The following is a 26,396-nucleotide window of genomic DNA, read 5'->3' as shown; positions in this document are numbered from 1 at the left end:
CTAATGGGAAACACTTGGCTGAGCTTGAATTCAAACTGTCTGAACATGGCCCATGGTGTCTGCTTGCTCACTCTGAGTCATGAAGCTGAATTCTACTTCTGATAGCAAATATCTGTAGCATTACTTTATTATGATGATTATAAATTTCAAGTGGTTTTTTGGTGTGAGCCTTTCAAATGAATGCACCTTTTTTTTTTTAATAGTTTCTTTTTCTTAAAGTCTCTTTCCACACCGAGAAACATTAGATCAGCTTTGGCATAGGCAACATTTCACATTTCATGCATTATTTACTTCTGGCATAATTTACACAATGATGTCCTATGGAAGCCAAGATGATGGTATTGGGAACAAAACAATGTGTCTAATCATTTGCAAAACAGGGTGACTGCTGTGGGCTAACAAAGAGAGTCAGAATTACTTTGTTGTGAACAGTAACAGCAGTGAAACAGTAAGAGGTGAAGTACTTTGAGATCCCAAATGCCAAAAATAAGAATAAAAGGGGAGGGAGGCCAAAACTCAATTGTGTGATTCTGTATGTATTTATTTTTTTTATAAGAACATCTGTGTATTTTAATAGCCATAGGCTGCTTTTCCTTTACTGTGTACAGATAGAATTGCAAATACAAATTGTGGTAGGAAATGTGCCATAAACGCTGACATACTGTGCACAGGCACAGGAGACAGTGTAGTGTTTGACAGTGTTGCTGTTTTGAAATCCTGTGCTCTTTTGCTGAATCAAGGACAAACGTTTGGTTTGGACACAAACAAGTAGATTCTCACTGACAGAAGGATGCATTTCTGCACATAAGGTGCAAGCATGTTGGGTGGAATTGTGATAATTTTAGTGTTTTGTTTAATTTTGTGTAATTTTGTGTGGTGTGGAAGAGAGAAAATTTAACCTGCTTTTCCAAAAGATGTGTTGATTCCAGCTAGAGGTAAATGGGATATAAGATCAAGGAAGGGCAGGAAGTGTCTTCAGCATACGCCATGTGCAATGGAATTAGCAACAAGGGCACACCTTCACTTAAGAAAACTTGTGACAACTCTTCAGTCTTATAAAAGTAGTCCATAACTGTCAACTAAAGAAGGGGTTTAATACATGTTATTGATTAAGACAACTGCACAGCTGTAGAAGTAAATGTTTTGTGTGTTTCTGCATTGTCTTTAAAAGGACCCGCTGTAGTTGTAAGCAGTAGGGAAGTGAACTCAGGAAACATGCCAAATATGATAAAACAGGAGGGGTACAGGAAACATCAAGGTTTTATTGGGGTAGCCAGTCCAAAAGTCACATAACAGTAACTGTGGAAGAAAGAAGCTCATTTGAAAAAAAAAAAAAAGTGATGGAGCGGGAGATATGTCTGTAAGAAATTTGTTTGTGGCAAAAAGGCATCATGTGTCACAGAATTTCTGTTTACTTTTGTATTAGTTAAGTCTCATTTTGTCTGAGAGCAGAACAAAACCCAGAACTGCATTTTTATGGGAAATGCCAGAATTTGTTCCTGTCTTGTAGGGAAAATTTAATGATGTTTGCACGAGAAGTTGCTTTGGAAATGTTTAAAAACTTGTAATTTGTTGAATTAAATCAAAACCCTTTGTTTTGAACTGCTTGGATGTTGAAGCATTGTGACACCTTAAACACATGAATTTTGGGAAAGAGTTTGTTTGTGTGCATCACCTCTAGTTCCTTTCTGTTCCTTACACTAATTCTGCCCTTACAGGTAAAGTGGTGGTGGCCAGGCAGAGCCTGTTCAGAGGGGAGACTGTGGTGCCTCAGAGATGTCGCCTGCTGAGGAGCCACAAAGGTGTGAAACATCAAAACAACAGCTTCCATGGGGCTCTATGGTTCCTTTGTGTTAAGGTGACCTGGAAAGAACCCATTTCATTTCCTGGTAGAAATTTGAAAAGTTTATTGGAATCCAGTTAATTGGAATTGGTTTGGGTTTTTTTTTTTCAGGAGAAGATTCAAGATGTTGCAGTATTTTCATTTAGTCTGGTTCAAGATGACTGGATCTGGTGGCTACCATCTAGCTGGGGAGGATTTCTCACCTTTTGCATGCAGTGTTTGCTGCTTCCTGGATATTAACTCCAGTGGTTTTTGCAACTTTAAATGATTTCTGCCACTGCTTTTGGGGTGAGGGAGACACCAGCTGTCAGATCTGCCATGCAGCATTGTCCATAACTCATTCTGATAAGCAAGAAACAAATATTTAAACCTCTGAAGAATGAGCTTATCCTCTATTCTTGCTGAAGGTTGTAGTTGTAGCTGCTAGAAGTGTTCTCCTATTTAGCTACATGGACATGTCCCCTGCCTTCAGGCTGTCTCTTCTGTAAACTCTGACTTCGGTATTAATGGAAACAAATTTTCCTTTGGACCTAATATATGGTAATCCCCTTTCAAAGAAGCATGAGAAGGAGAAGCAAGCCTATTCCAGAGCAGGTAGTACATTTCTGTGGGTCATGGTGGGCTGATGTCTGGGTTACTGGCTGGGTTCCTTTCTGGGTTTGGTACTTGTGAAATTCATGCATCCCAGCAGCTTTTTGTGCTTCTGGTGCACATCAGGAGATCCCTTATGGTGCTGGTTGGAAGCATAAAGAGTAGATAGGCTGAAACAAGTTTTCCCTTTTAAGAATGTATAAACAAAGACCTCATCTGAGGCTGAGGGAGATGAGTAGAAGCAGGACAGCAGTGAATGTCATTGCAAGCAGTGGATGTGAAAGAGATTGAGGGAGCCTGAAGGAGTCATCCTGGTGGCCAGTGTTTATTGGGACTTCTCTTTGGGAGGAGATCAGGAGGCAAAAATAAATAAAACCCAATTATTTTGTTAACAGCTGCTCTCTGTTGTTGAGTAACAAAAGGCAGGGTCCAGGAAGCTGCTTGTTTCTGGTTTTTATTAGCTGCTTTAGGTATCATGGTGATGAGCAGGTTATAAATATAAATATCTGCTGCAGAAGGAAGGTGAAACAGGCTAGAACCCAGTGACCTTTAAAGAGAGATAACATAAGGTTTAAAACTCTGCTGAGATCTGAAGCTTCCTAGAGTCTTTGGGTAATCTCTTGGAAAGCCTGGCAACAGCAAGAGAAGCACCAAACCCAAAACAAATAAACAACCCCTCAAAATTCCCCAAAACAACCCCAGTTTTGGAACCAAAATGTTAGCCAGTTTTTAGGTTGAGTTTTTCACGAGGTGCTGCCAGGGTTAGGAATGAAGAGAGCCTCAGCTTTCTGTTTTCTGTGCCTGATGTATGATGGAGATGTACCCCTGTAACAAATAGTTACGCTTGGGGTTTTTTGCAGTTGTATTGTACCCTGCTAATACCCTCGCTTAGCCATGGACTTCTATTTAAAAACAGCACTATATTATCATTCTGGAGATACAGTGTACCTCTAAAATAATACATCTGTGAAGTCATATCTGTCAAAACATACTTTGAGTGTTGTGAGAGGAAGGAACCAGGATGGGGAGCCCTGGGGTTGACTGTGTTGCAGCACCTGCTGCCTCGCAGCCTGACAGGTACCAGGTTCACTGGCCAGAGCAAATGTTGCAGAAAAAGAAAGAGCAGCATTGGGCAGTACTGATGTCAGCAGGAAAATAATTCTTAGTGTTATTTACATCAAGTTATCAGTCCCTTATTTTCTTTCTCCCTCTCTCCTCCCCCTCCTCCACCCACAGCTGTATTATAGTAATTATATCTTTTATTTGATCTAGTCTAAATCAGGACTGTCCTTGAGGAGTATATTCTCCAAAGGAGTATTTTTCCATAGGAAATACTCATTAGCTGTTTTTAGATTGCATTACTTACTATGCATATGTTTGATTGCAGGGGAAGTGTGCAAGAGGTAAAGCTTTAGTTAAGCCTAGCAAGGCACTCTGTATTCAGTATAACTACTGAATTTAAATCCTGCAACAATGAGATTACTCTGGAAATGGAATGAAGGTCTTCTGTTCAGGTACTGAAGGATGGACCTTAAGTGAGGGAGAATTGCAGAAGGGCAAAAGTAAAAGAGGCATTTGTGAATATTTTTTCTTTTTTTTTTTTTCTTTTATCCTTACTATATAGTTTAAATTATTTGGCAATATGTAAGTGCACATATTAGTCACCATCTAATTAATAGCTGAGCACCACAGTACTTTTATAGTCCTTCTAGTAAGGTCAAGTTAAGTTTCAAAACATTGGTGTTTCACATTTTAATGAAAAGAAAGAGAAATGATGTGTCAGGAGCTGTAGATGTGAAATACATTTAAGAAAGTGGATGAGTAGTACTGTCTAGCTTTATGTGTTCCTGTTTCCCATCCATATGGAGAATCCTGGTAATATTTAGGCCCCTGAATTGGGAGTTGTAGGACCATCCTATGATCAAATTTGCATTGGCCCAGAAAAGCATTTCTGCAGTTTTCCCAGCACTGTCTCATTGAATGGCTTGGGTCATATGGGACTCTACAGATAAACACTTCATTTGGAGCAGTGAAATTATTTGGGCCAACTTTAAATACCTGAAATTCTGCTTTGCTTCCTGATTACACTTTAGGGGAAACATTGTACAGAAATTTTCCTTTGTAGAAGAATATTAACCTATTTCAAAAACATTTCACCATTGCTCTAAGGTGGCCAGGGCCATAGTTTTATAATGAAAGAGCATAATGGAGTTGTGTAGTTCCAAGGAAAGGTGTGTTTGAATCATAAGGTAATACACATTGCCATAGTGGACCTCTTCCCAAACTTAACACCTAAAAAATGTTTAACTTCAGATGGCTGCTCAGTACTATGTCATGTAAAATGTTTCTTTTGCTCTGCTGCTGATGTTTCTATTCTGTTAGAATTGTCTGTCAATGCTTTTAATGATAGTCTTGCTCTCTGTTGAGTTCCCCTTTTCTTGTGGTCTATCTAGAACTGCTGCAAGCTCAATGCTAGAAGTACTTATTTGCAATAGAATATTCAGTTTACCCCTCTGTAGCAGCAGTGGCTCAATTATTACCAAGGTTGCAAGGAGAATGTGAAGGCTATTTATATCCTTGTGTGAACACTCATCAGTCTCATTAACCATTAAATGGTCAGATGGCTGAAGACACCTTTGAGTTTCTGAATGTGCAATGTGTGCTGCAGAAAAGGCATCCCTCATCTGGTTTCACCTTAGGGGCTGGCTTAACATGTCACCCTGTTCTTTATTCAATTCAAGATTTTATCTCCTGCTAGCAGTGACCTATCAACTAATGGTCTGTTTGTTATCACTGTATGACTAACCACAAACCTATATTTCTGAAAGGTTTTGCCGTTTCCTACATAGCTGTGTGCTTTCAGAAAAAAAAAAAAAGGTATTACTACTTATTCTATTTCACCTTTCTTACTGTAATCTAAAAGTTGTCAATTTCCTATGTCCTGGGCTGAGGTTTCTTTGGTCTGATTTTCGAAAGAGGTGAGGCTTGTGCAATGATGCTATTAATTCAGCCCTGTAATAACTTCTGAATGTGTTAACTATTTCAGCAAAATTTCAGCAAAATTTCAGCTAAATTTAGAGACTTTGAAGAGTACCTAAGAGTTATGTGGAAGTCTTAAGTCATCTGGTGAAAGAAAAGCCTATTAATTATGCTGCTGAGAGGAACATTCCCAAAAGAAATAAGCCCAATCCCTATAGGAATATCACCTCAAGACAAGGGTCTAGAGAAAGTTGGGGTTTATTGGTTCTGCTGCTCGAAGACAACTCCTTGACCGATGTTGGCTGCCCAGGGAGGTCAAGTCACTGTCTCTGGAGCAGTGCTGGATTAACAGCTGGACTCTATTAGGGTCTTTTCCAACCCAAATGATTCTGTGATTCTAAAGAGTGTTGTGGGCATGAGGTTAAAAATTACTGTCAAATAGCATTTAAAACCCACTGTAGCAGTGAGTGGGGAAGAGCAGAGGGGCGGGCGAGTGTCTCCCTCTCTGCTCTGTGTCGCTATTTTTGTGCCCCTCTCTGCTCCCCCGTCTCTTCCCACAAGGCTCCACCTGCGCTGCTCTTTGTTCCCCGAGTTTCCAGCTGGCGGCTTCCACCAGCCAAGAGAGCTGCTGCTTCAGCACTTCTCTGCATCTGCCAGGAAATAAATAAATAGAGGGATGAGAAACGGAAGGGATGCGTTCTTGTTCTTTTTGTCAGCTTTACATAGGGCTTTTTTTAAACTGTATGCCTGGCTAAAATGCATTACTTGAGAAGATTTACTTGAAGCGAGAGCTGAATCCTATCACTTCCTTGGTTTCCTTAGTTTTCTGGCATTAAGAAAAATGCGAGTGCTTGGACATTGGTGGAGATGGTTTCTCATATATTCTGTTATGTAATAGGCCACAGCCCCTGAGAGGTTTAATGTTGTCCCCTGAGGGCTTGCCAGGAGTTCTGTTTGCAGGCACACCTTGCTCACAGAGTGCTTTGCAGAATGACCTGCACCTGCACCCCCATTTGATCACTGCAGGGCTTTGGGAGCTCTCTGTCCTATAAATTCCCTCTAACTCCCCATAAAGCTGAAGACAGTGTGCTCCAGCACTATTCCTGTTCCTTTTGTACCGTTTCTTTCTCCCAGTGTTTCCAGCCTTTGTGACAGCCATCTGCCTGGGAGCTGGAGAGACTATCTGTTCCTTTCCCCACTCCTCCCCACTCCCTTTTTTTTTTTTTTTTTCTAAATTGTATTTAGGCTCAGGTTCCCAGTGACCCCAAGTGATATCTCATATTGTGGATTGATATGAACAGGTAGATTATCCTTGGCACAACAAGGAAATGAAAATGAGCCCCTCACACACAGTGAGCCAGCTCAGGATATTGCATTTGATGGTTGCTTCTAAATTAAATACACAACATCATTGCCATTTGCTCATTCCTCACTCATTTATGTGAGGAGGCATTAATTTCTTCAGCTATGTCTAAGAAGTCTGGGTCATTTAGCATTGATTTCACTGCAGGTTTCAGTGCCTGTGGTGAGAGAACTGCCCTAGTTGTGCTGGTGTGCAGGAAATTCTTCTGCTTGTTTAAGTCTCCTTTGCAGCAAGATTGTCTTATTACAAAACATTTCTCTTGTGATATATCTATCTCATTAATTATCTCCATCTCTATTTCATCCTTAATTAAGAGGATTTTGGAACCTTCTGAAAGTACTTACAAATTTATTTATCTTTAAAAAAATCCAGGGTTTTTTATTATGAGTAAAAATGAGTAATAGACTTTCCTAATTTCTTACTATTCCTGTGCTGTCAGTTTTTCTTTACTTGGAAGGAACATTTGTCTTTTAAATTTTTGTTATAGAAATGTTTAAGTATAAACATTGTAGGAAAGTACTTTTTTTGTATAAAACCAGCACAACTATGCCCAGTGGAATTTAAAAATAACAAACTCCACCATTCATTTCATGGCAGAAGTATTTTTGCTGATACTAAATCCTGGAAAAATTATGTAAGGTTATCTATTTATGAGCCAAACTTACCTTGACTATGTACCTTTTGACTTTGTAAATGTGTTTTTAGATCTTGAGCTGTGTAAAGTGCTTGTGACGTGGTTTGTTTGAAAGACTATGTGGAATGCAAAATAATTTCAGAGGATGTATGCTTGTGTTTAACCAGCCTCCCCAGTGTAGAGGGATGTTTGTGCATGTTCTGAAAATGCCAGGACTGAGCTTCCTCTGAGAAGCAGGATACAGGCAGTGGCCAATGCACACCTTCATCCCTGTAGCCCTGCTCAGCTGGGTCTGGGTATTCCTCTGCTCTTCATTACTGACTCTGCTGCTTTTGGGGCAAGAAGCTGGTAGGGAGGAAGACCAGTGAATCTGGAGTGGTCAAGGATCACTTTAGTGTACAAAAGGAAGAGGGTTTGGTCATTAGTAAGAGAGGCTGCCCAGTGAGACCAGACTTCGTAGTTTTCACTTTTCAAAGCATTACAGGGAATAAAACAAAGCATAATCAGTAAAAACATGTCTGAGGTTTTTGTAGATGTCAGGTGTCATTGAAAATCAGTGATCTTTCTGTACTTTTTTCTTTAAATGGCTGCTGAGGTATGGACCAGTGGACACAGCCTTGTCTTTCAGGCCTTAGGACTTGTGTCCTCAGTTCCCCCTGGGTTGCCATCCCTTCACCTGGCCTTTCACACAGCCTTTTCATAGGAAAGGCAAGTGGCAGCCTGAGCACAGCGTAGCACTTTTCATGTGCCAGTGGTAGCAGAAACATTAACTGGTTCAGAAACAGCTTGTGACACCTGATGGCTGTGTCAGCACAGAGAAGGGGCTGAGCTGCATCAGCAGTGCTGATAAGACTGTGAAAATCATGGTCTGGGAAATGCTTTTCTTGACACCTCTGCCCTTCTTTCAAACCAAATGGACACCAAAGCTTATGAGTTCTGAAAAGTGTTGGAGAGAGTATTGTGTGGTGTGATAACATCAACCACATCTTTACAGGAGGCTGAATAATCCACAAGCATGGAAAGGACCTTGGACCATCCCTAAATAGCCTTTCATGCCCATAGCAAAATCCCATTGCCATGTATTGAGCAATTTGTTAATCCTTGCTGCTAACTCTACAACTTCTATAGGTAATGGACTCTACTGCTACCTTATCTTTGGGTTCTAGGTGGTTTTAAACCCTGATGTTGTTTGTATCTGGTGTAAAGAACAATTATTCCTCTCCTTTTTCAAGCCTACTGCTACCATGCCTCCTTTTAGTTTAGTGCTGCAAACTGACATTTACATTTGGACATTCCTGCAGGATGTCTTGGGAAAGTGCAAGCAGAGAAAGTTTTTCATCAAGAATCTTCAGGTAGCATTTTCTAGTAAGACAGAAAACCAGGCAAATGGTCACATCAGATGTCAGAATAAAGGCCAGATGCAAGTGATTCTTCAGAGAAGTGGGAATTCCACTGTGGCTCTCCTCTGGGTTCGAGTGGGGAGTCCCTCGTGCCTGAGGCACACTGGTATGGTTTCAGAGGCCCCGGGGAGCTGCAGTGCCAGGAGAGGTTCTCCCTGTGGACGAGGCTGTACTGCCCATCCTGCTGATCAGAACCACTGACCACAGCCCTCAAGATAGTCAAAATGCATCAACCAGCTGCAGGATTTTACTGTCCATCACTGAATTGTGTCATTGCCTGCCCCAAAACTGTCTCCTTGCCCCAGTGGGCTAATCCATAAAGAGTTCATGAAGAGTTTGAAGTTCATAAAGGCATATTAGCTCCCAGAAAGTCAGGGTTGGAGTTTCTACACATGTGCTGAAATGGTGGATTGTGTTGTGTGGTGTGTTCACCTGTGTTCTTTCCTTTAAGTTCTAATTTTAAAAACATACTACTGTTAGTGGCTTCCTTGTGTGATCTTGTACACTTCTTGTTCCTGAAACCAGCATTGGTTGTGGACCAGAAAATAAAAGCCTTGTAACAGCCCCTAGTGTCCAAAGGGCCCTTAGCTGGAAATACTGGCACCAAACTGAGCAAACAACCCCAAAATTAGGTTTGAAACCCCACCCCCCCCACCCTTCCAAATCATCCCTCAGGAAGGGAATGAATTCACAGTAAGTTCCTTGTTGAGTCGGAAATGATTCTTATTAATTCCTTTAAAACCAAGTCATATATGAAGCTCTTGGGAGCAAAATAATGCCATCTCATATGTCTGTCAAGACTTACAGAAGATCAGCAATTACTATGTAAACAATTTCATTGCAGAATGCTTAATAAGGAGACTTAGGAGAAATGTTAAACTCTAGAATTGGTTTTTTGTTACCTTCCATTTAGTTCTGCCTATTCTCAAAGTTTCATCCGATGTGGACTCGTTCAGTGTGTTGGGTTTCCATGTGCTGCGCCCTCATCTATGGGTTGTGTTGTAGGTTGGGACCCAAATGGAATATAAATGTCTTACTCAGGAATCCAATGTGAACCCTTCCCAAACTTGTTGTAGAAAATTAGTTTCCTCTGTGGAGTGTCAAGGTTTTTAAAGTTACTCTGTGGAAGTACCTCCAGCTTTTTTAGCAAGAAGGGAAAAAAATAAATCTGGTATTCTTATGCAATCTGAATTAAATTTGTACTGTTGATGTGCAATAAGTGCAATTATATACCTCATTAAAAGTTCTTGTTTAAAAGGACAAAAGGTTTTGTATTCTTTCAGTTTGAATTAATTCCTTTTGACATTCAAGTATAGTGCCAAACATTTTCGGTGTTGTGGGAATTATTATTCTGAAAGCAGTTCTGAGGGATTTAAAACAATAACAGCCTGGGTATGGTGCCCAAATATTGTGACATTAGAAAGAAAGGTACAGAATACAAATAAATTCTGTTATAAACTGTAGTTTAATTGACTCATTTCTGCATGACTTGTTCATTGTGAATAAAAGGTTTTCTGTATTTCTGAATCTGGAAGGATGAAACATACAGGTAAGCAAATAAAATTCTAAAAGGGCATGGCTATTTTAAGAAAAAGGCTATCTTTCTGAAAAATATTTTTTAATTGGTGTTACTAACTGTATTATTTATGTGGCATTTTGAATGCTTTTTCCTGCATAATGCATTGTGACATTTGCAATTGTCACAGTTTTTCTGTAATTGTTTGCATAGGAACATACAGATTATCAGTCAATTTATGTAGTTCTAAGGGTCTATATGAGAGAAAAAAGTAGCACAGTTTGTTTTTTGTCAGAGTTAAAATCATCCTGGTTTTGCATGTACCTCAAGATCAGCTGAATCTATAGGCACAAAATTCCTCAAAGCTGTATTTTATGTGTCAGCATTAAATACCCTCTTTGTGCCAGTAAGGTAAGTACAGTGCTGAGAGTCAGAATTATTTGTGACATCAGTCCCAAATGGGGTTTTGAAATCATAGTGAGTAAATGCAGTGTATCTGCCATACATGTTGAGAAAAGGCTTTTTTTTTTCCCCCAAATATTTTAAGAATTTTTACTTACCAGAAATTTTTCTGAGAATTAGGAAGTTCACATTTTTTGAAATGTATAATGGACAGTGCTGCTTTTAATTTCTTGTTGCTAGTTAGAGTAGGCAAGTTGTTTTCATTCAGAAATACTGTCATACCATAAGTTATTTTAAAAGTAATTTTATCTTGATGTTTCACTTTTATATAAAACCAAAGAGTCTTTCAGATAGTATTGCAAAATTATTTGTTTCTAGAGTAAAAGTGCTTGTCGGTAAATAGTTTGATTTTTTTTTCTGCTTAAAACAATTTTTTTAGAGATTGAAACTCCTCAGTACAGATTCTGTAGAGCAACGTAGAAAGTTATTATGGCTAAGGACTTAAAGAAAGAAGAGACTTCCATTCATGCTTGTCAGCAGTGAGCCCACAACTGTGGTAAGAAGCAGATCATCAGTGGAGGTGCTTTTTTGTTTTCTTGGTGGATGGGTCACCAGGAGAGTAGATGTTAAACTGGCATTTTCCCCCTGCCCCTGTGCAAGCCCTAGCAACTTACAACACCTCCCTCTTCCCCCAAAATTCCCAGTATCTTGCATCAGCCCTTCTCTCCCTGTCAGCCTACCCTCAAAACCAAGGATGAAATGTAATCTATATTTATTTTAAGTATTTACACAGGGAAAAACTACTCCTGATTTCTGACTGTAGACCTGGTTTCATCAGCAAAATAAAACTAAACCATAGTTGAAAAACGACAAGTGAAGAAATGTGGCAATAATGTGTTTACTGTTGTATTTAAATATTTTCCTCTTCCATTTAAACTTACTTTCAGTAAGTTGTCAGTAATAGGAACACCTGAAGTTTAATTTCCCAGTGTAAAATAAAACTTGAGATATCCCAAACTGGCAGCACTTTCTGTGCCAGTCGTGCTGGGCAGCAGCTGGGGAGGTAGAGCAGTATTTGTTAGGTGGGACCAGGGTGAAGGGCAGTGTTGGGAATAGGACTTTCCTTGTTATCTTGCTTCTCATGCCTAACAAAGTGGTTGTTGTAAGTCTGCTAAGCCAACAGATTCCTGTGCAAAGGCACTAAGGGAATTAAAAGCTCAAGCGGTTCCTGCACTCTGAGGAGTTTAAATGGTTTAGTCAAGGAAAATAGGGGAAAGAGTATATATTTGTTAAGTACTTCTGCTTGTTCTCAGTTAGGCTTCAAACTGACCTAGCAGTTAAGAAACACAGGAGTTTTCAACCCTTCAGCTTTCCTAGTGAATTTCCATGGGGTTGTTTTAGTGTGAATTTGAGAGAGAAATTTAGAAGAAAAGAATTTCTAGCTCAGTTATTCAAAGACTACGTGCTTAGTAAAGTATATTTTCATTAAAATCGTCTGCAGTTTGTTTTTTTTCTTTTGAGCTGCTGTACTTTGACTCCTTTTGTGAATATGTTGTGGGGTTTAATTGCATGATAAACTATTTGTGCTGCAAGACTTCTCTTGCATTTAGTGCAGAAATTGTGCAAAGTGTAGGGCAGAGGGCTAGGAGAGGGAAGATAGGCTGCTGCCTTTAAGAATTGTTGTGCAACACAGGCTTGGGTTCTGGCATTTAGTTTTCATTTACTTTAAGCAATAATTTGCCTGGAGACTTCTGCCTAAATATAAAACTTCCCAGTATTAAAGAACAAGAAAGAAAATAAAGCATTTGAAAGGAAAAATGATTGCTAACTAGTTCATTCACTGTCCTGGTGCATAGGCTTAATTTTCAATACTGAAGCAAAGTAATGCTAAAAATGAACAGATATTTAGAAAAGCTGCATGTGGCAAGCTTTTGCAAATAACTTTTTATTCTGATATGTAGTAATGTGTACAGATGTCCTTTTGTTTTTCTAGATTAATGCCAGAAAGTCCTGTGAAAGTCATAAAAGCCTTACAGCTAATATTCTTAAATGCTTTGCCTGCTGTGTTTTCTCCTCAATAATGGAGGTGCATTAAAATAAGCATAATGTTAATTGTTGCATTAAGACCAAAGAAATGAGAAACTGAATAATTTTGCATTTCAAATACCTTGAGCTCCTCTTGCACACGCAACTGTGCTGGGAGCTGGGGAAGGTGTTCCAGCAACAGCCTGAGTGGAACTGGTACACGGTTGCTCTTTCCCAGTGCATCTCTGCTGAGTTTCTTTTTCTTGAATGATGGGCCAATGCAAAGTAATTGCTTTATAGAATAGTTATTTAAAGCAAATTGTAAATATTGAATATGCAGCACAACAGAAGACAAGCAGAGAACTGCCTTCTGATGGCAAATGCAGACTTATTGTCCTGTTTTTGGGTTATGCTCCATTTGGGAATTGTCCCAATTGATTGTAGAAGGATTTCTTGTAGGGTTAAAGAAGTGCTAGCTGATGTACTTTGTGTCAATCACAAATAGATTTCAGTATAGCTCTTTGTGATTCAGGTCTCATTTGATACAGAATGCACAGAGTTTTTTGAATTCTGTGTCAGATGAAGCCTGGATCACAAAGAACTCTACTCAGATCCTTATAAAATCACTAAGATTTGACTGGACCTTTGTTTCTTGCTTTGCAGATAGTAGCACATTTCCTGCAGTGATCTTTAGTGCCTTTGGAGAGCTGAAATCAGCATGCAACACTGGTCACAGATTTCTCTCCATTTTACCCATCTCTTCAAAATCGAATAAGTCAGCAGTCTTTTCTTTGCACAATGCTTTAATTTCTCCCTTATTAATTTGCAATTTTGAGCCATAAATTTTTGTCGAAAGTTGTGCCAAGAATGGAGAAATGAAACAGGGATTTGCATACCTATCACAAACCTCTGCCATTGGGTTGCTCCCCTCAGCTCTGCAAGTGTGAGTTCCTTGGTTTGGTGCACAGATTAACCTGTGTGGAGAATTATTGATGTCTTAGAAGTCCAAAGCAGTATTTGACAGTGTTTTGCAAGTGTAAGTTAGGCTATCATTATCTTTATAGAACAAGGGAGAGAAGTTGAGCAGGAATGGCTGCAGCAGTGATGGATCATGCAGCATCTCTGATAGCTGAGAGATAGGCTGCGCCATTGAGTGACTTTTGCCTTTCCAGAGTGAGCCAGCCTGAGCTGTTCCACACAAATTGCCATTGACCTGGTGGTTAGAAAACCCTTTGACAGAATTTCACTCCTGACTTACCTCTTTGTCAGTGTATTATGCCCATTTCAATTGAGTGCAATGCTCCTAATAACATGTCAATTAATTTTAAACTGCAGAAATCTTCAGTCTGCCATGAAGACTTGGAAAACAGGCTTCATCACTTGCTCCCTCTGGGGTTTTGGAAAAGGCATAATTTAAAACACTGTAAGACTTTTGGTCTCCTTTTATAATGTACAGAATTTAATTTTTGTAACCACAAATTTAATTTTAAATTAAATTTAATTTAATTTTTGTAACCACATTGGTTAAAAAAAAAGTAGTTTTTAAAAATAGTTTCTGAATCTTTAAAACCATGTTGCTTAAGTTTAATTTTGGACAATTATCTCTTTCTGTAGTGCTATGGAAGATTTTGCAAGACAGTGTTCTTAAGTGGTGTAATATTTATTTTTGCATATTGTGTTGTTTGGGTCTTAGAGTTGTTTTAGGCAATTAAAGAGTAGGGAGGAAATGTAATGAAAAAAGGCATAAAGGTGATGTGGAGCTGAATGTTTAAACACTCATCTGTATTGCACTGGCTGGAGTGAAAAAATCTGGTGTTATAAATTATATGTTAAAGAAAAATGTATAAGAAAAGCTTTATTCCATTTCTTTACTGGAGTCCAGTCCCATTGAAAACAAATAGATCCAGAGGGGTCAACTAGAGTTTTGTCTTGAAGAAAAATCTTGCTGTTGAAGAGTCGTGCGTGGGAGAGGCCATCCAGCTTTGATCCATCTGCCAGGCTTTCAAAAGTTCAGTCCAGAAACCTGGAGCTGATAACTTCACTGCTGTATCATTTTGGCCAGCTCTGCTGTGTATCACAGGTTGGGGTTGGGTCACTATATTTTTGGGGGGTCTGAGAATATTTCCGAGATGCATATCCAGAGTCTCAGCTCAGTTTAGGGTCATTGCTTCTGCTTTAATTTCTTTCAATAATTATGGAAGCTGATTACTACTCTTGCATTTTAAAGGGTTTATCCCAAAAGGAATAGGAAACCTGACTCAATTGCTAATTTTTTAGAGCAAAATGAGCCTGCTCTAAGCCTTTGTCAGCACATCTCCCAAGGGAGGGGTTTTCCAGACTCCTCTGAAGGCCCTCACTCAGGGATATGAGCTCATGGATGTGAAGATCTGCAGCTGGGCACTTTTGGGTGCAGCCTGGCTGCCTGTGCCCTGAGCTGCTGGGGCATTCTGGAAGGCACACAGTGCTGGCAGTGTGGGAATGAGAAGTGGAAATCTCTTGAGCTTTGGACTGGGATTTTGTAAGGGTATGTGGAAGGAAACCTGAAGAACAGATCAATGCACTTACAGTCAGCGGTGCTACTGCTGCTTGAGGCCAAAAGAGCTTGGCAAAGTTAGTTAAGCGATGATGACTGCTGAAAGGGGAGTTTGATTACTGCCTCCGCCAGTGACCTTTGCCTATGGCTTTTCAGTTTTTCAAAGTACCTCATTATTTGGGTAATACTCTGTGTATTTGAACTCAAACAGCAGAAAAGTAATGTTTATCCTGAAACTTCAAAAGATTCTGAATTTCTTTACAGGTCTTGTACTGCAATGATGTGAGTTGTCACTAAAATATAAAGAAGTTAAACACTGGATTTTTTTCTGTAATCTCTCTAAACAATATTAGGTGTCCTCTCTGATCTTTTGTCATCTACAAACATCTACAACCCACACAAAAGTTTGTCCCACACAATTAAACCATGGCCCGTGTGGCTCAGCATCCAGGTGTTTTGTCCCTGTGCAGAGGGGAATTGAGTGAGGTGCATTGTTTAAGTATGATCAGAGATGAAATATTTAGTTAGACCTAATTTGTGACTGGATGCATCAAGACTGCAGTGGTGGCTGGAGGAGTTGTGTCCCATCAACAAGTAGGAAAATGTTTGCTAAGAAGAAAAGGCTGCCCACCTTCCAAGATAAGTAGAGAAATGTTTTTGCCTGGATATGAGAAGATAAAGGCAATGTCATGAGGTTTGCTGTTGGTCGTTCTTGGTATGCTTTCAGATGTGAGAACGCCTACAAATGGAACAGATTGTAAAGTTATCCTGGCATAGCACCTGAGAGTGAAACTCCTGAAGTATTTCCTTGTAGTTACAAAGAAATGTGGAAATAATAAGGCAGCTGTTGTAGAGGCAGCAGGAGCACGCTGCAGTACTGTCTGTAGGCAGTCCTCTAGACCTCTCGGTGGTGACCTAAAACAATTTTGTTTTCTGGGGCTCACTTACAGCAATGCACTTACTTGGACAGATTAGGAAGAGAAAAATTTGACTGTAAAGGCACGTATTTTGGGTAGCCTTGGCTTGAGTTTCACAGTAGAACTGTTGAAAGAAATTTCTGATAACAGTTAATTTTTATACTTTTGCAAAAAAGATTACAAGCCTTTCTGCCCATTTTCCTCCATATTCTTGACTTCAGCATTTATCTAGCAGGAGTCTGCATTGTTTTTCCTTAGGTGCTAGAAGGGTCTCTGAATTTGAGAAGATGTTTTGATTGTTCCTAACACATTATGGTGTGTCCACAGGAGATGTTATTTCCTTAATGCTAAGATTTTCCAGATACTCTTTTTCAAGATACTCTTTGCACCTTAGGCGAGCTTGGCAAGCTTCTTTATGGGTGGTGGGGCAATGATTTCACAGACTGTTACTTATACTCAAACTTTTAATGATGATGTTTTAACATAAGAACAAAATGGAGTTGTATTGCATATGTTGCTCATATGTTACTCATTTATTGAAGAGTAAGTTGCAACAAAGAGTTGATGTTTGCTTTTTCAAAGGGTAAATTAAATCCTGTCTAGCAGCACCTTATGGAATTTTCTGTAATACACATTTGTTTTGTATGAGTAATACCCCAGCTGAATTTGTACTCCAACAAGAAATAAGGCATCAACCCAGCCAATGAGGGTTTATTTTTTCTTCAGAAAAATCTGTTATTTCTCAGTGTGTGGTACGCTGTTAAGAGACTGAAATTTAACAAAGGTAGGATAAGAATTCTCTTTATGAATGACAAACTAAAAGATTCATTTATATGCTTTTGTGCATACTTGGAGAGTCCAGCATTTTAAAGGGTTTCAAGTTCTATTATAAAATATGAGTGTTTTCAGGGTTTTTTAAAAAAATCCCTGATGATAGGTGTTTTAGTCCATATCTGAACTGCAGCAATGAAGAAACAATTTTTCTTTTTGTAAAAAAAGGCTTGGACAGATTGCAGAAACCTTGCCTTCAAAGGTTTGATTTTTTAGGCTGAATTTCCAGTTATATTTAATTTCAATTTTGCATGTGTATAGACTCACAGCAGTTTGAGTAGATTTTAAAAAACATGCATTTTGAAATATATTGGACTCATAGTGAACTCAAGCTTATAAATAAGTGCCGTATTTTTAAGTCAGTAAAAATGTACTCTGAAGATCAAAATATGCTAATGGATATGCTGCTTGTGTAAAGCATTACTTGAAATAATAAGCAACTTTGTTGCTGAAATAATCTAAAATGCCCAAACCACAAGGATTTTGCGTGGCAAAAGTAGTGTTGTGCTTTAATTTTCCCATCATCATCCTGTATTTCCATAGCCAAAGGATATGGGTGCAGCTCCTGTGCAAAACATGGCATTTCCACTTGAGCTAAAAAGCTGCTCCCCATTCACTCTCACTAAGATTTAGATACTATTTTCGTTCAACCTTCAGAAAATGAAAGTTTTAGGAACAGATGGATATTTTGGTTGGCCTGGTTCCAGCCCTGGCCAAATTTCAGTTGGATAGTTACATCCTGCCTCCCTCAAGCTCTTGCAATGTCAGTTGCTTGTGGGTAACGGGAGTTCAGGATAATGTCACTGCTGAGTGGACGAGAATTGGAGAGTCTGAGTTCTATTCTGTCATGTCCTGGACCTTCTCTGTGTTATGTCCCTAGATATGCTCTTGAAAGAGAGGAGGTGCGCAGGAAAATGAACAGAAATCCTGGGATGACTAGTGCCTTTACCATATTTGCAGTGTATAAAATATATAGTGTTAGCCATCTGTAGGATGATCTTTATGAAACTCATGTCCAAGAGAATTAAATGCTCTTGGCAGGGACTTGCATCAGAAGAAATCTGGATAACCCTTGTGGAAATTTTCTGCAATTTACTTGTTTGGATGAGGCAGTGTGACAGCTCCGTGCTTGCCCTTTTACTTGCTCCTGCTCCCTTGCTTCCACAGTCGAGATTTGAAAAGCAGATAAAGCATCTATAACTCAATTTGGTTTATTTTGCAAATTTCGGTGGGTTTTCAGATTTTAACAGTGATTTTTGGCAAGATTGTGCATGCAGCATTTCAGAGAGTGACCTGCTGAGTATCTGTGTTGCCATATCTAGATGCAAACTGATTATCTACAAAGAATGTGAGGCAGTTCAGTGAATAAATGGATTTAAATAAAAAATCTGTACTGATTGTTGGCATCTTTGTGCCAAGTTCTTAAAGCTGGAGTAACCTGTTTTCAGACTTTATTTTTGTGTTCCAAGCATTACTAAAATTTTACTTGTACTCCTACACATGTTTATTGACATATGCTGTATTTATCGAGCTTGTTAATACAAATTTGATACAGCCAGGGAATATGAAACACAGAACAACTTTAGATGCATGAATGCTGTTCCTGTAGCATTCATTTTCCAAATAGTGAGGAAAAAAAAGGCAAGGAGGTTTTGAAAATAATTTGCTTCATCTCTTTCACCTCTGTAGGCTTTTCACATACTCCTAAAGGTGTGTGTTTGGTGAAGGTGGTGCTAGGTTTTCTATCAAAGACAGAATGGAGTATCAGCAAATGTGTGTAACAGCCTCTGACCTAAGGCTGTTATCACGAAAATAATTTACTTGGTGTGAGGATGGTCAGATATTTCTCAGGAATGGGGCTTCTTAAACTCCCCTGTGAGACTGACATGAGATGAAAGTTTCCAGATTTTCCACTTTACATGCAGGTAGATGGTTGAGTAGCCTTTGTGTATTTAAGAACAAAGGTTGAGCATGGGAGATGGCATTTCAGGTGTATTTCAGTGGTTATAAGTATTAGCCTGCCTCAGCAGCCTTTATTCTCTGGCAGACTTTTTCTTGTCAACACTCCTTAATAATTGAAATCTTTTGCTTATCAGTGCTGACTCACATGTCCTCATAGCTGTATAATTCAGATCAATATTTTGTGACTTGTGGTATGCTGGCATTACCAGTCTTCCCACTTGAAGAGAAGTACTGCATGATTCACATGCTTGGTTTTCCTTAGGCATTTAGAGCTCACTGTTACATGAGAGAGAGGACTGGACAGAGCCTTGCACTGACCAAGTGTCACTGCCCTGCTCCTGCCCTGCTCCTGCCCACAGGCTCTTGAACGATTGAAACCAGTTGTGTTACAGGTTGGGGTTATTTTTAACCTCTGCTAAGGAATCAGCATTTTCCAGTACATAAAATGGTTCTGCTGTTAAAGCTTCATTGTCAGACTTGGAGTTGCTTGAACCAGGTTTTGTGTTTGTTTCATGCAGTTCTGTCAGCAGCGTTGCAGACAACGGGCGCTGAATCGTGACCCTTGTGGTTCTCAGTGTTGGTGTAAAATGTTTGGCTTAGAGCTGATGGAAAAGTGTTTCCCTGTTCCCAGAGTGAAGTGCTTTCCCCCATATGCAGAGGGGATATGCAAAGGTGTGATGGAGCACTAGTGCAGGCAGATGTGGATGGTTCTGGGTCATGCCAGGAGGAGGGAGTTTAGGGAAATCCTGATGGTGTTGTCAACAGGTTTTTGCCTAACTCAGGGGGCTGCTCTCTGCTGCTTTTAGCTCGCTGTTTGTTATGTGAAGTTGCGAAGTTTTGCAGTTTATCTGTTGCTTGCCTTGCAATTTAAAATTATGGTGTTCTTAAATGTAAAGTGATGATCATGCAGAGCTTAAGCCATGAGAATGTATTATAGTTAGCTCTTTAAAAATATACTATGTATGTGTTGTCTTCTGTGCCATAAACTAAGCTGTTTTAAGTTTTGTTTTAAACATTGGAACCCTGCTTGTTTAAAATAGCTTGGTTTTTAGTAAGCATTTCAGGTGATGTTTAAAAAAGTCTCAGATAAAACATCTGTTTTTAAAAGACAAAATGACAGAATAAAATAAATAGTTACAGAAATACCACTGGTACTGTGGAGCAGAGGTAAAGAACCAATCCATGGCAGAGCCTCTTCCTATGTCCATCTGGGAATGTAATGCCCCAGCATATTCCTAATGCCTTCCCAGTCAGTAATCCTTGATGTGTTGTTTCTTACTCTGCTTTAAATATTGAAGAAATAGATATGTAGCCCTGAGCTCCAAGTAGTATTACAAATGTCTGAACAATGATCCATTGAGAGAGAAATACCTGTTTAAGAATGTAGCAAAACTTGTCTGTAATAAGCAGATCAAAGAGTCTGTAAACACAAATTAAAGAAAAAAAAAAAAAAAGAAAGGGTAAAGTGGGTCAGATGCATGACACAATTTTGAGATAAGCTGTTGATAAGCCACTGCTGCAAATATTTGTCTTTGAAACTATTATAAGCAGCTGGCTGACCCAGAAGGGAGCCTGAGGTCACTCTGGAGTTCAGGTCTGAGCTGTGGCATCACAGTTGGTTGTCCTTGGGAGAGCACTGGGTGAGGTGTGCATTGGGTCATGGCAAAAGCTTTTCAACACCTTCCCTAAAATTCAGAAGCAGTTGATAAACTGGAAAATATTTCTGCTTCATTTTAGATCAGGCAAGGACAAGTAAAAGAGATGTTGTGCATTCTGGGGTTGCACTGAGATGGAAATTGTAGTGAGAAAATTTCCTTCAACATAGGAGCCAGCTATGGTCACCTTCTTTTTCTCTCCCAATGAGGTGACTTGTTCAGCTCACCTGTGCTCTCACAGGATCCCACAGCCCACACAGAGTTGTGAGAGCCTTTGAGCTGGATGTGCCCCAAATGACAAGCAGTGACCGTCTATGTGGCAGGTATCAGCAGGGTGACAGAGAACAGACAAAAAATGTGTGCCGGCCTGATACAGAGGGTGCCACAGCAGCTAAATGGAAAAGCAAAAGTGCCAGGTCTACTTTTGCCTTGAGGCTCCAGGATGATCATTTCAGCCTGTCCATAGGATTAGGGTATAATTATTTCTGATTATTCTTCTTTTTCTACTTACTAAAAACAAACTTCAGCTCTTGGCTCATATTCAGTTTCTGTAGTTCTTGCAGTCTAAATTAGACCTGCCCAGTGTGTTTGTGAGGTCAGTGCTCTTGGAGACTGCAGTGGAAACTTGTTTGGAGAGAACCGGGGAGAGCTGGAAAAATGTCAGATTGGCTGGGAAAAGCTGCTTCATATGGGATGTCTTCAAGGAGCAATTATAAAAATAACACTTGATGTCAGCTGATAGAGCAGAGCAGTGAGTGGATAAAAAAATATAAAAATCTGCTCTGTGTTACAGTACCTGAAGATGTAGAGCTTTTCTGTTAGAGGTTTGCATGGAGCACAGTGGTTCCAAACAGCAGCTCTTCTGAAGAGCTCATGGTTCATTTCAAATTTTAATGTTTACGAATTGGAGATTTTTTTTTTAATACTACTAAAAAGTATTTATTTTTGCAACCCTAGAAAAACTTCTTACCTGTCAGTAGGTGTGCAGGCTTATAGATCTTGCTCTTTCTCCCCTTCTTATGGTGCTTGGTAGAGAATGTGGTGTGATTCCTCAACAGAGCCAAGTGTGTTAAGGTTACCTGCTGAATACCCATTGTTTACTCAGCAGTGTTCTTGCCTCACAAACCATTGAACAAGGCAATTTCCCATGACTGGAATATTGCTGCAGGCCACCTGATTAGGAGAAGGAGTTGATGAAGCCCTCTAAAGACAGTTGGAAGAATTCGCATGATCACAAGCCTTCACCACCTTCTTCAACCACTCTGGTATCTTCTGGAAAGACAACACAGCTGTGCACACAGTCCAGGAGAGTCCTGGTGATCAGAGCACTGGTGATCAGTTTTTGATACAGGTAGTGGAGGAGCCAGCATGGAGAGGTGTGGTGCTGCACCTTGTGCTAATGAAGAAAGAAGGACTGGTTTGGGATGTGAAGGTTGGGGCAGCCATGGCTGCAGTGACCATGACATGGTGGAGTTCAAGAACCTGTGTGCAGGATACAGGGCAAAAAGTAGAGTCCCAGCCCTGGATTTCAGGAGAGCTAAGTTTGGCCTCTTCAGGGATCTGCTTGGAGGAATCCCGTGGGTTGGGGGTCTGGAAGATATGGATGGATCCAAGGGGTTAAAGTTCAAGCATCACTGCTCCAAAGATGACCAGGGGACTGGAGCATCTCTTAGGAGGGGACTGAGGGGCCAGGACCTGTTTAGCCTGAGGAAGATGGAGAGGGGATTTTATCAATGTTCTGTAAGTATCTGAAGGGAGGTGTCAAGAGGATGGAGTTGGGCTTCTTGGAAGTGCCCAGCAACAGAACAAGGGGCAACAGGCACAAAGTAAAACACAGGAAGTGCCTTCAGAATATGAGGAAAACTTCTTTACTGTGAGAATGGCACATTCTCCTTCTCTGGGCATTTTTGGAACCTTCCTGTACTCAATCCTGTATAACCAGCTCTAGGTGATCCTGATAGTCTGAGCAAGGAGATTGGACTCACAGATCTCCAGAGGCCACTTCCAGTCCCCACCATTCTGTGATTCTGTGTGATTTTGGACTAACTCTGTTTATCATCTCGAGGTTAGATTTGGCAAGTAACATCTGTAACCCACCACCATGAAAATTATTTCCAATACATTCTTCATTACACTTCAATATTTTGCTATCACTGGAGGATTAGAGTTTTTTGCTGGAGAATTAAAGGAAAAATTGTAATATGAATGGACTGTCAATAGTTTTGCATAAAAATCCTTTGAAGTATCAAGGCATGCAAATTGTTTCCATTTATACATGTGTCTGTTTAGCAATGCACAAGCAGAAAATACCAGTTCTCTTCTAGCTGACTTGCTAAAAAGCATGCAGCCCAAACTGACAACAGATTCAAGGATTTAAATGAAAAATTACCATATCACATTCATATGCAGTGCCTTTAACTTGGATGGATCTTGGGAGACTCCTAATAGCATATCACACAAACTAGTTTAATTTCAGAATTGCATATAAGTGTAATCTGCCCATCAAAAGCTATGTGCACTGACCCTGTGAAAGGTAAAACCAGGAAACAAAAAAATAATGCAGTGTTCAATTTAAGCTGCTGTGGAAATTTGAGCAGGCAGCATGTTCTGAGGATTTACTTTTGGATAAAGGCTAATCTGATACCAACTTCTGTGATTGCTGGAGAGAGGGGCTGCTCTCTTGTCACCTCTGAGCAGGGTTCTGATGCAGGTAGTGTGAAATGCTGGCTGGAAGGAAGCCAAGACTCTCTCCTTTAACTGGACAAAGAACCTGATGTGAGTAAATGCCTGTACCTGCAATTAATCTGTATAAATACCCACAATTCATGGTGTAATAAATTTAACTATTCTGTCAGCTTCCATCTTCTGCTCTGGACCATTAACGAAAATTCAGAGTCTGGTTGCACAAATAACAGAAGCTTGTGTCTATGAAACTTATTTCTGTTGTTATCAAAAAGCAAAATTACGGAGAGGCAGTTTCTGCTTGGTTGGCTATAAGTGTGTACATGATAAACATAATTGTATTTTTGAGGGGTGAGATGTCCTTGATAAAAATTTTTAGTCTGCTTGTTCAGAATAAAATATTCATGTTTCTGTGTGAGGAACAAGTCGAGCATTTGCAGCATTCAGCAACCTTAATTTTTCAAAGTATAGAAAATTCATGGAAAATGAACTCAGGAAGGTAGTAGCATCTCTGTGAAAGTCCCAGCTGCTCAGTATTGCCTTTTTCCAGCAGCCAGTGAGAGGAAACACGTCATGGTGACACTGTTGCTCCATGTCAGCAAGCATAGGCAGGGCAGGAAGTGTAGCCATGGCAGGAAGAGAGCCTAAGAGGAGAAAAGTCCCTGTAAGATATACCCTGTAGGTACAGCCAGGGACTTTGTGTGCCATTTCTGCCCCCCAGCAGGAGCTGGGCCAGGCACTGCCCGTGGGTCACAGCTGAGCACCCACAGCCTCCAAGGGAGGGCCTGGCCACCAGTGGGTGCCCAGCTTTTGCCAACTGCCCTGTTCTGCACTGGCATGTTTTATACAAACATCTCCTGTAACACACCAGAGCTGTGAACCCAGATGGAATTTCAGCTTGGTTGTGCCCCTTCTCCATCTGCATCTCCCCAGGCTGTTGGATAAGCTGATGACTTCTCACATGCCTGCCACCACAGCATTGTCCCCAGAGCTGCCAGATCCTGGCGTGCCTGGAGGTTTTGCCCATGAGGAGCAGTCTGAAGTGAGCTGCTCTGCACATTCCTGCTCCACAGTCCAGTCCAGTCACCTGTACTCCACACCACTGCACCAGGGCTGCTGGCTGGGGAAGGACCGTGCAGGAGTGGGTGGTGTGGGCAGTGGGACTGGGTGAATTGGGAGCATCCAGGACCAAGGGGAGAGCCCTGCTGTGGAGCTCAGAAAGAGTACCAAGGGTGTGCCCAGCCATCCATCTCAGGCACATCCCAAGTGCTTTGCTTTCCCACTGGAAAATAAAAGAAGCAAGGCCAGTGATAGAGGGAAGGGCAGAATAAAAAAGGACACAGTAACAGAGAAAAAAGTAGAGGAAAGAGAATGAGTCTCTGTATAAGGACAGTTTAAATTAACCAGAAGCATTTGTCATTCTCCCTTTTCCATCAAGCAGTAGGAGGAAAAAAACCTATTTGATGTGTCTTGGTGACCAAGTCTGATACTTGCAGGAAGAGCAAGTAGCCGGAGCTCATTCAGTCAAAGCAGTTTTGAGAGAGACTCTCAAATCCAGAGAAGAAGGGGTTTGTTTGAAAACAGTTGTCTTTGATTAGTAAGAATTACCATTCCAAAAGATTTGATTTTTTCATTAATTTTTTGGCCTGTCATTTTTCCACTATGTATGTATGTGTATATATACATATAAAAATAAATCAGAAAAAATAGACAATTCATTTGTGCTGTTTGCTTATATGCAACTTAATACTTTCTGTCATGCTGTTGTAGCTTGGGAGCTAATCCACAGACATGACTTTCCAGAAGTAACAATTGCCCCTGGAGGGCTGTCACAGAGGCTGCACCTCGCCAGCCAGTAGACATTGCTAATCTAGGTGTATTTTCATGATAACAATTTGAGATTTCCTATTATGTCTGGGGCAAATGGAGTTTTGTTCTAACCCCAGTGCTTGTCTGAGGTTGTGAACATCTGGGAGCTCCAGGCATGGGAGAATTGGCACCTATGCTTAAAACCTGCTGATACCTGCTGTTTGTTTAGGCATTGTCTGAGTGTGTGAACATGGTGCTCTTTGCTTCATGAAAGTGGCAGAGTGAAGCAAATAATGAAATGTACATAGAATTTAAACTTCAGTGCTAAGACCATGGTAATTTTTCACACAAAAAATCGTTTGCTGAAGTGATGTGCTGGGGTCTTTTGTTGTGTTTATGTTCCAGTTACGGTGATTATCTGAATTGTTGTTGTTAGGGCTAATAGTAAGTATAATTTTCATGGTGGAAATGTTTTACTGGACAGGATACTTAAGAACTTCTAATTTCCCCTTACAAAGTGTGAAAATCCATAACTTGTTGTAGGATGGAAGTGTTAACCAGCAGTGCTTCTGAAAAGTATAACAACTGCCAACCTGTCTCTGGTGTACTAATGTTCTGAGTTGAAACAAATACACGTAGTAGAAAACTTCAAAAACAACAAGCGTTTTGTGTTTTTAAAGTTTTTTCTTTGTTTATGTGGAGATGTTGACATCTGGAAGAGTGAAATTCATTTAACTGACAATGTGTGTCTTCTCTCTCAGATTACAGAAGTTTGTGGAGCCAAGCGTATGGGTTATTTTGGTCCTGCCCAATTTTATATTGCTTTGAAGTTAATTGCAGCAGCACAGTCAGGGTTCCCAGTACGGATTGAGAGCATTAAGAATGGTAAGTAGCAAATTTTGCTTGCAGTGCTATGCACTTGTTTCTCCCTTTCTTTAATTCTTGTCAGCTCTCCATGGTGGTAAACTTTCTTCTTATGTTTCTCCGAACAATTTTAAGGAGCAGAGAAAGAGTGGGAGGTAATTTTACATGCGCCAGGTGAGTGGTGGAAAATTGCAGGGAATTACGGATATGGGAGATCTGAGATGACATCTCCCTCTGGAAAAGGCACTGCAAAGGAGCAGCAGGAATGACAGATAATCAGTGTGGGAGATGCATTTCTCCCTCACCTTCAGTCTCTAATCTTGACAGCTGTCCAGAGTGAGAGCTGATAGCTGCTTTGGGTGGAGGCACATTGTGGGGGATGTGGGCAGG

At 40.2% G+C, this 26,396-nt stretch overlaps 1 protein-coding gene across 1 annotated transcript in view; it reads left to right on the top strand.

The window, feature by feature from the left end:
• The window catches only part of REPS2 (RALBP1 associated Eps domain containing 2), a 96,893-nt gene that overhangs the window by 7,806 nt on the left and 62,691 nt on the right, over positions 1 to 26,396 (top strand). Inside the window, exon 2 of the mRNA XM_063182968.1 lies at positions 25,904 to 26,027. Coding sequence (XP_063039038.1) covers positions 25,904 to 26,027 — 124 coding nt within the window. The remainder of the gene's footprint in view (positions 1 to 25,903; positions 26,028 to 26,396) is intronic.

Source organism: Melospiza melodia, chromosome 2 (genome assembly GCF_035770615.1).
Source record: "Melospiza melodia melodia isolate bMelMel2 chromosome 2, bMelMel2.pri, whole genome shotgun sequence".
In the NCBI taxonomy this organism is placed as follows: domain Eukaryota; kingdom Metazoa; phylum Chordata; class Aves; order Passeriformes; family Passerellidae; genus Melospiza; species Melospiza melodia.
Note: the sequence above shows the minus strand (reverse complement) of the source record. Positions and strands in the feature narration are given on the sequence as shown.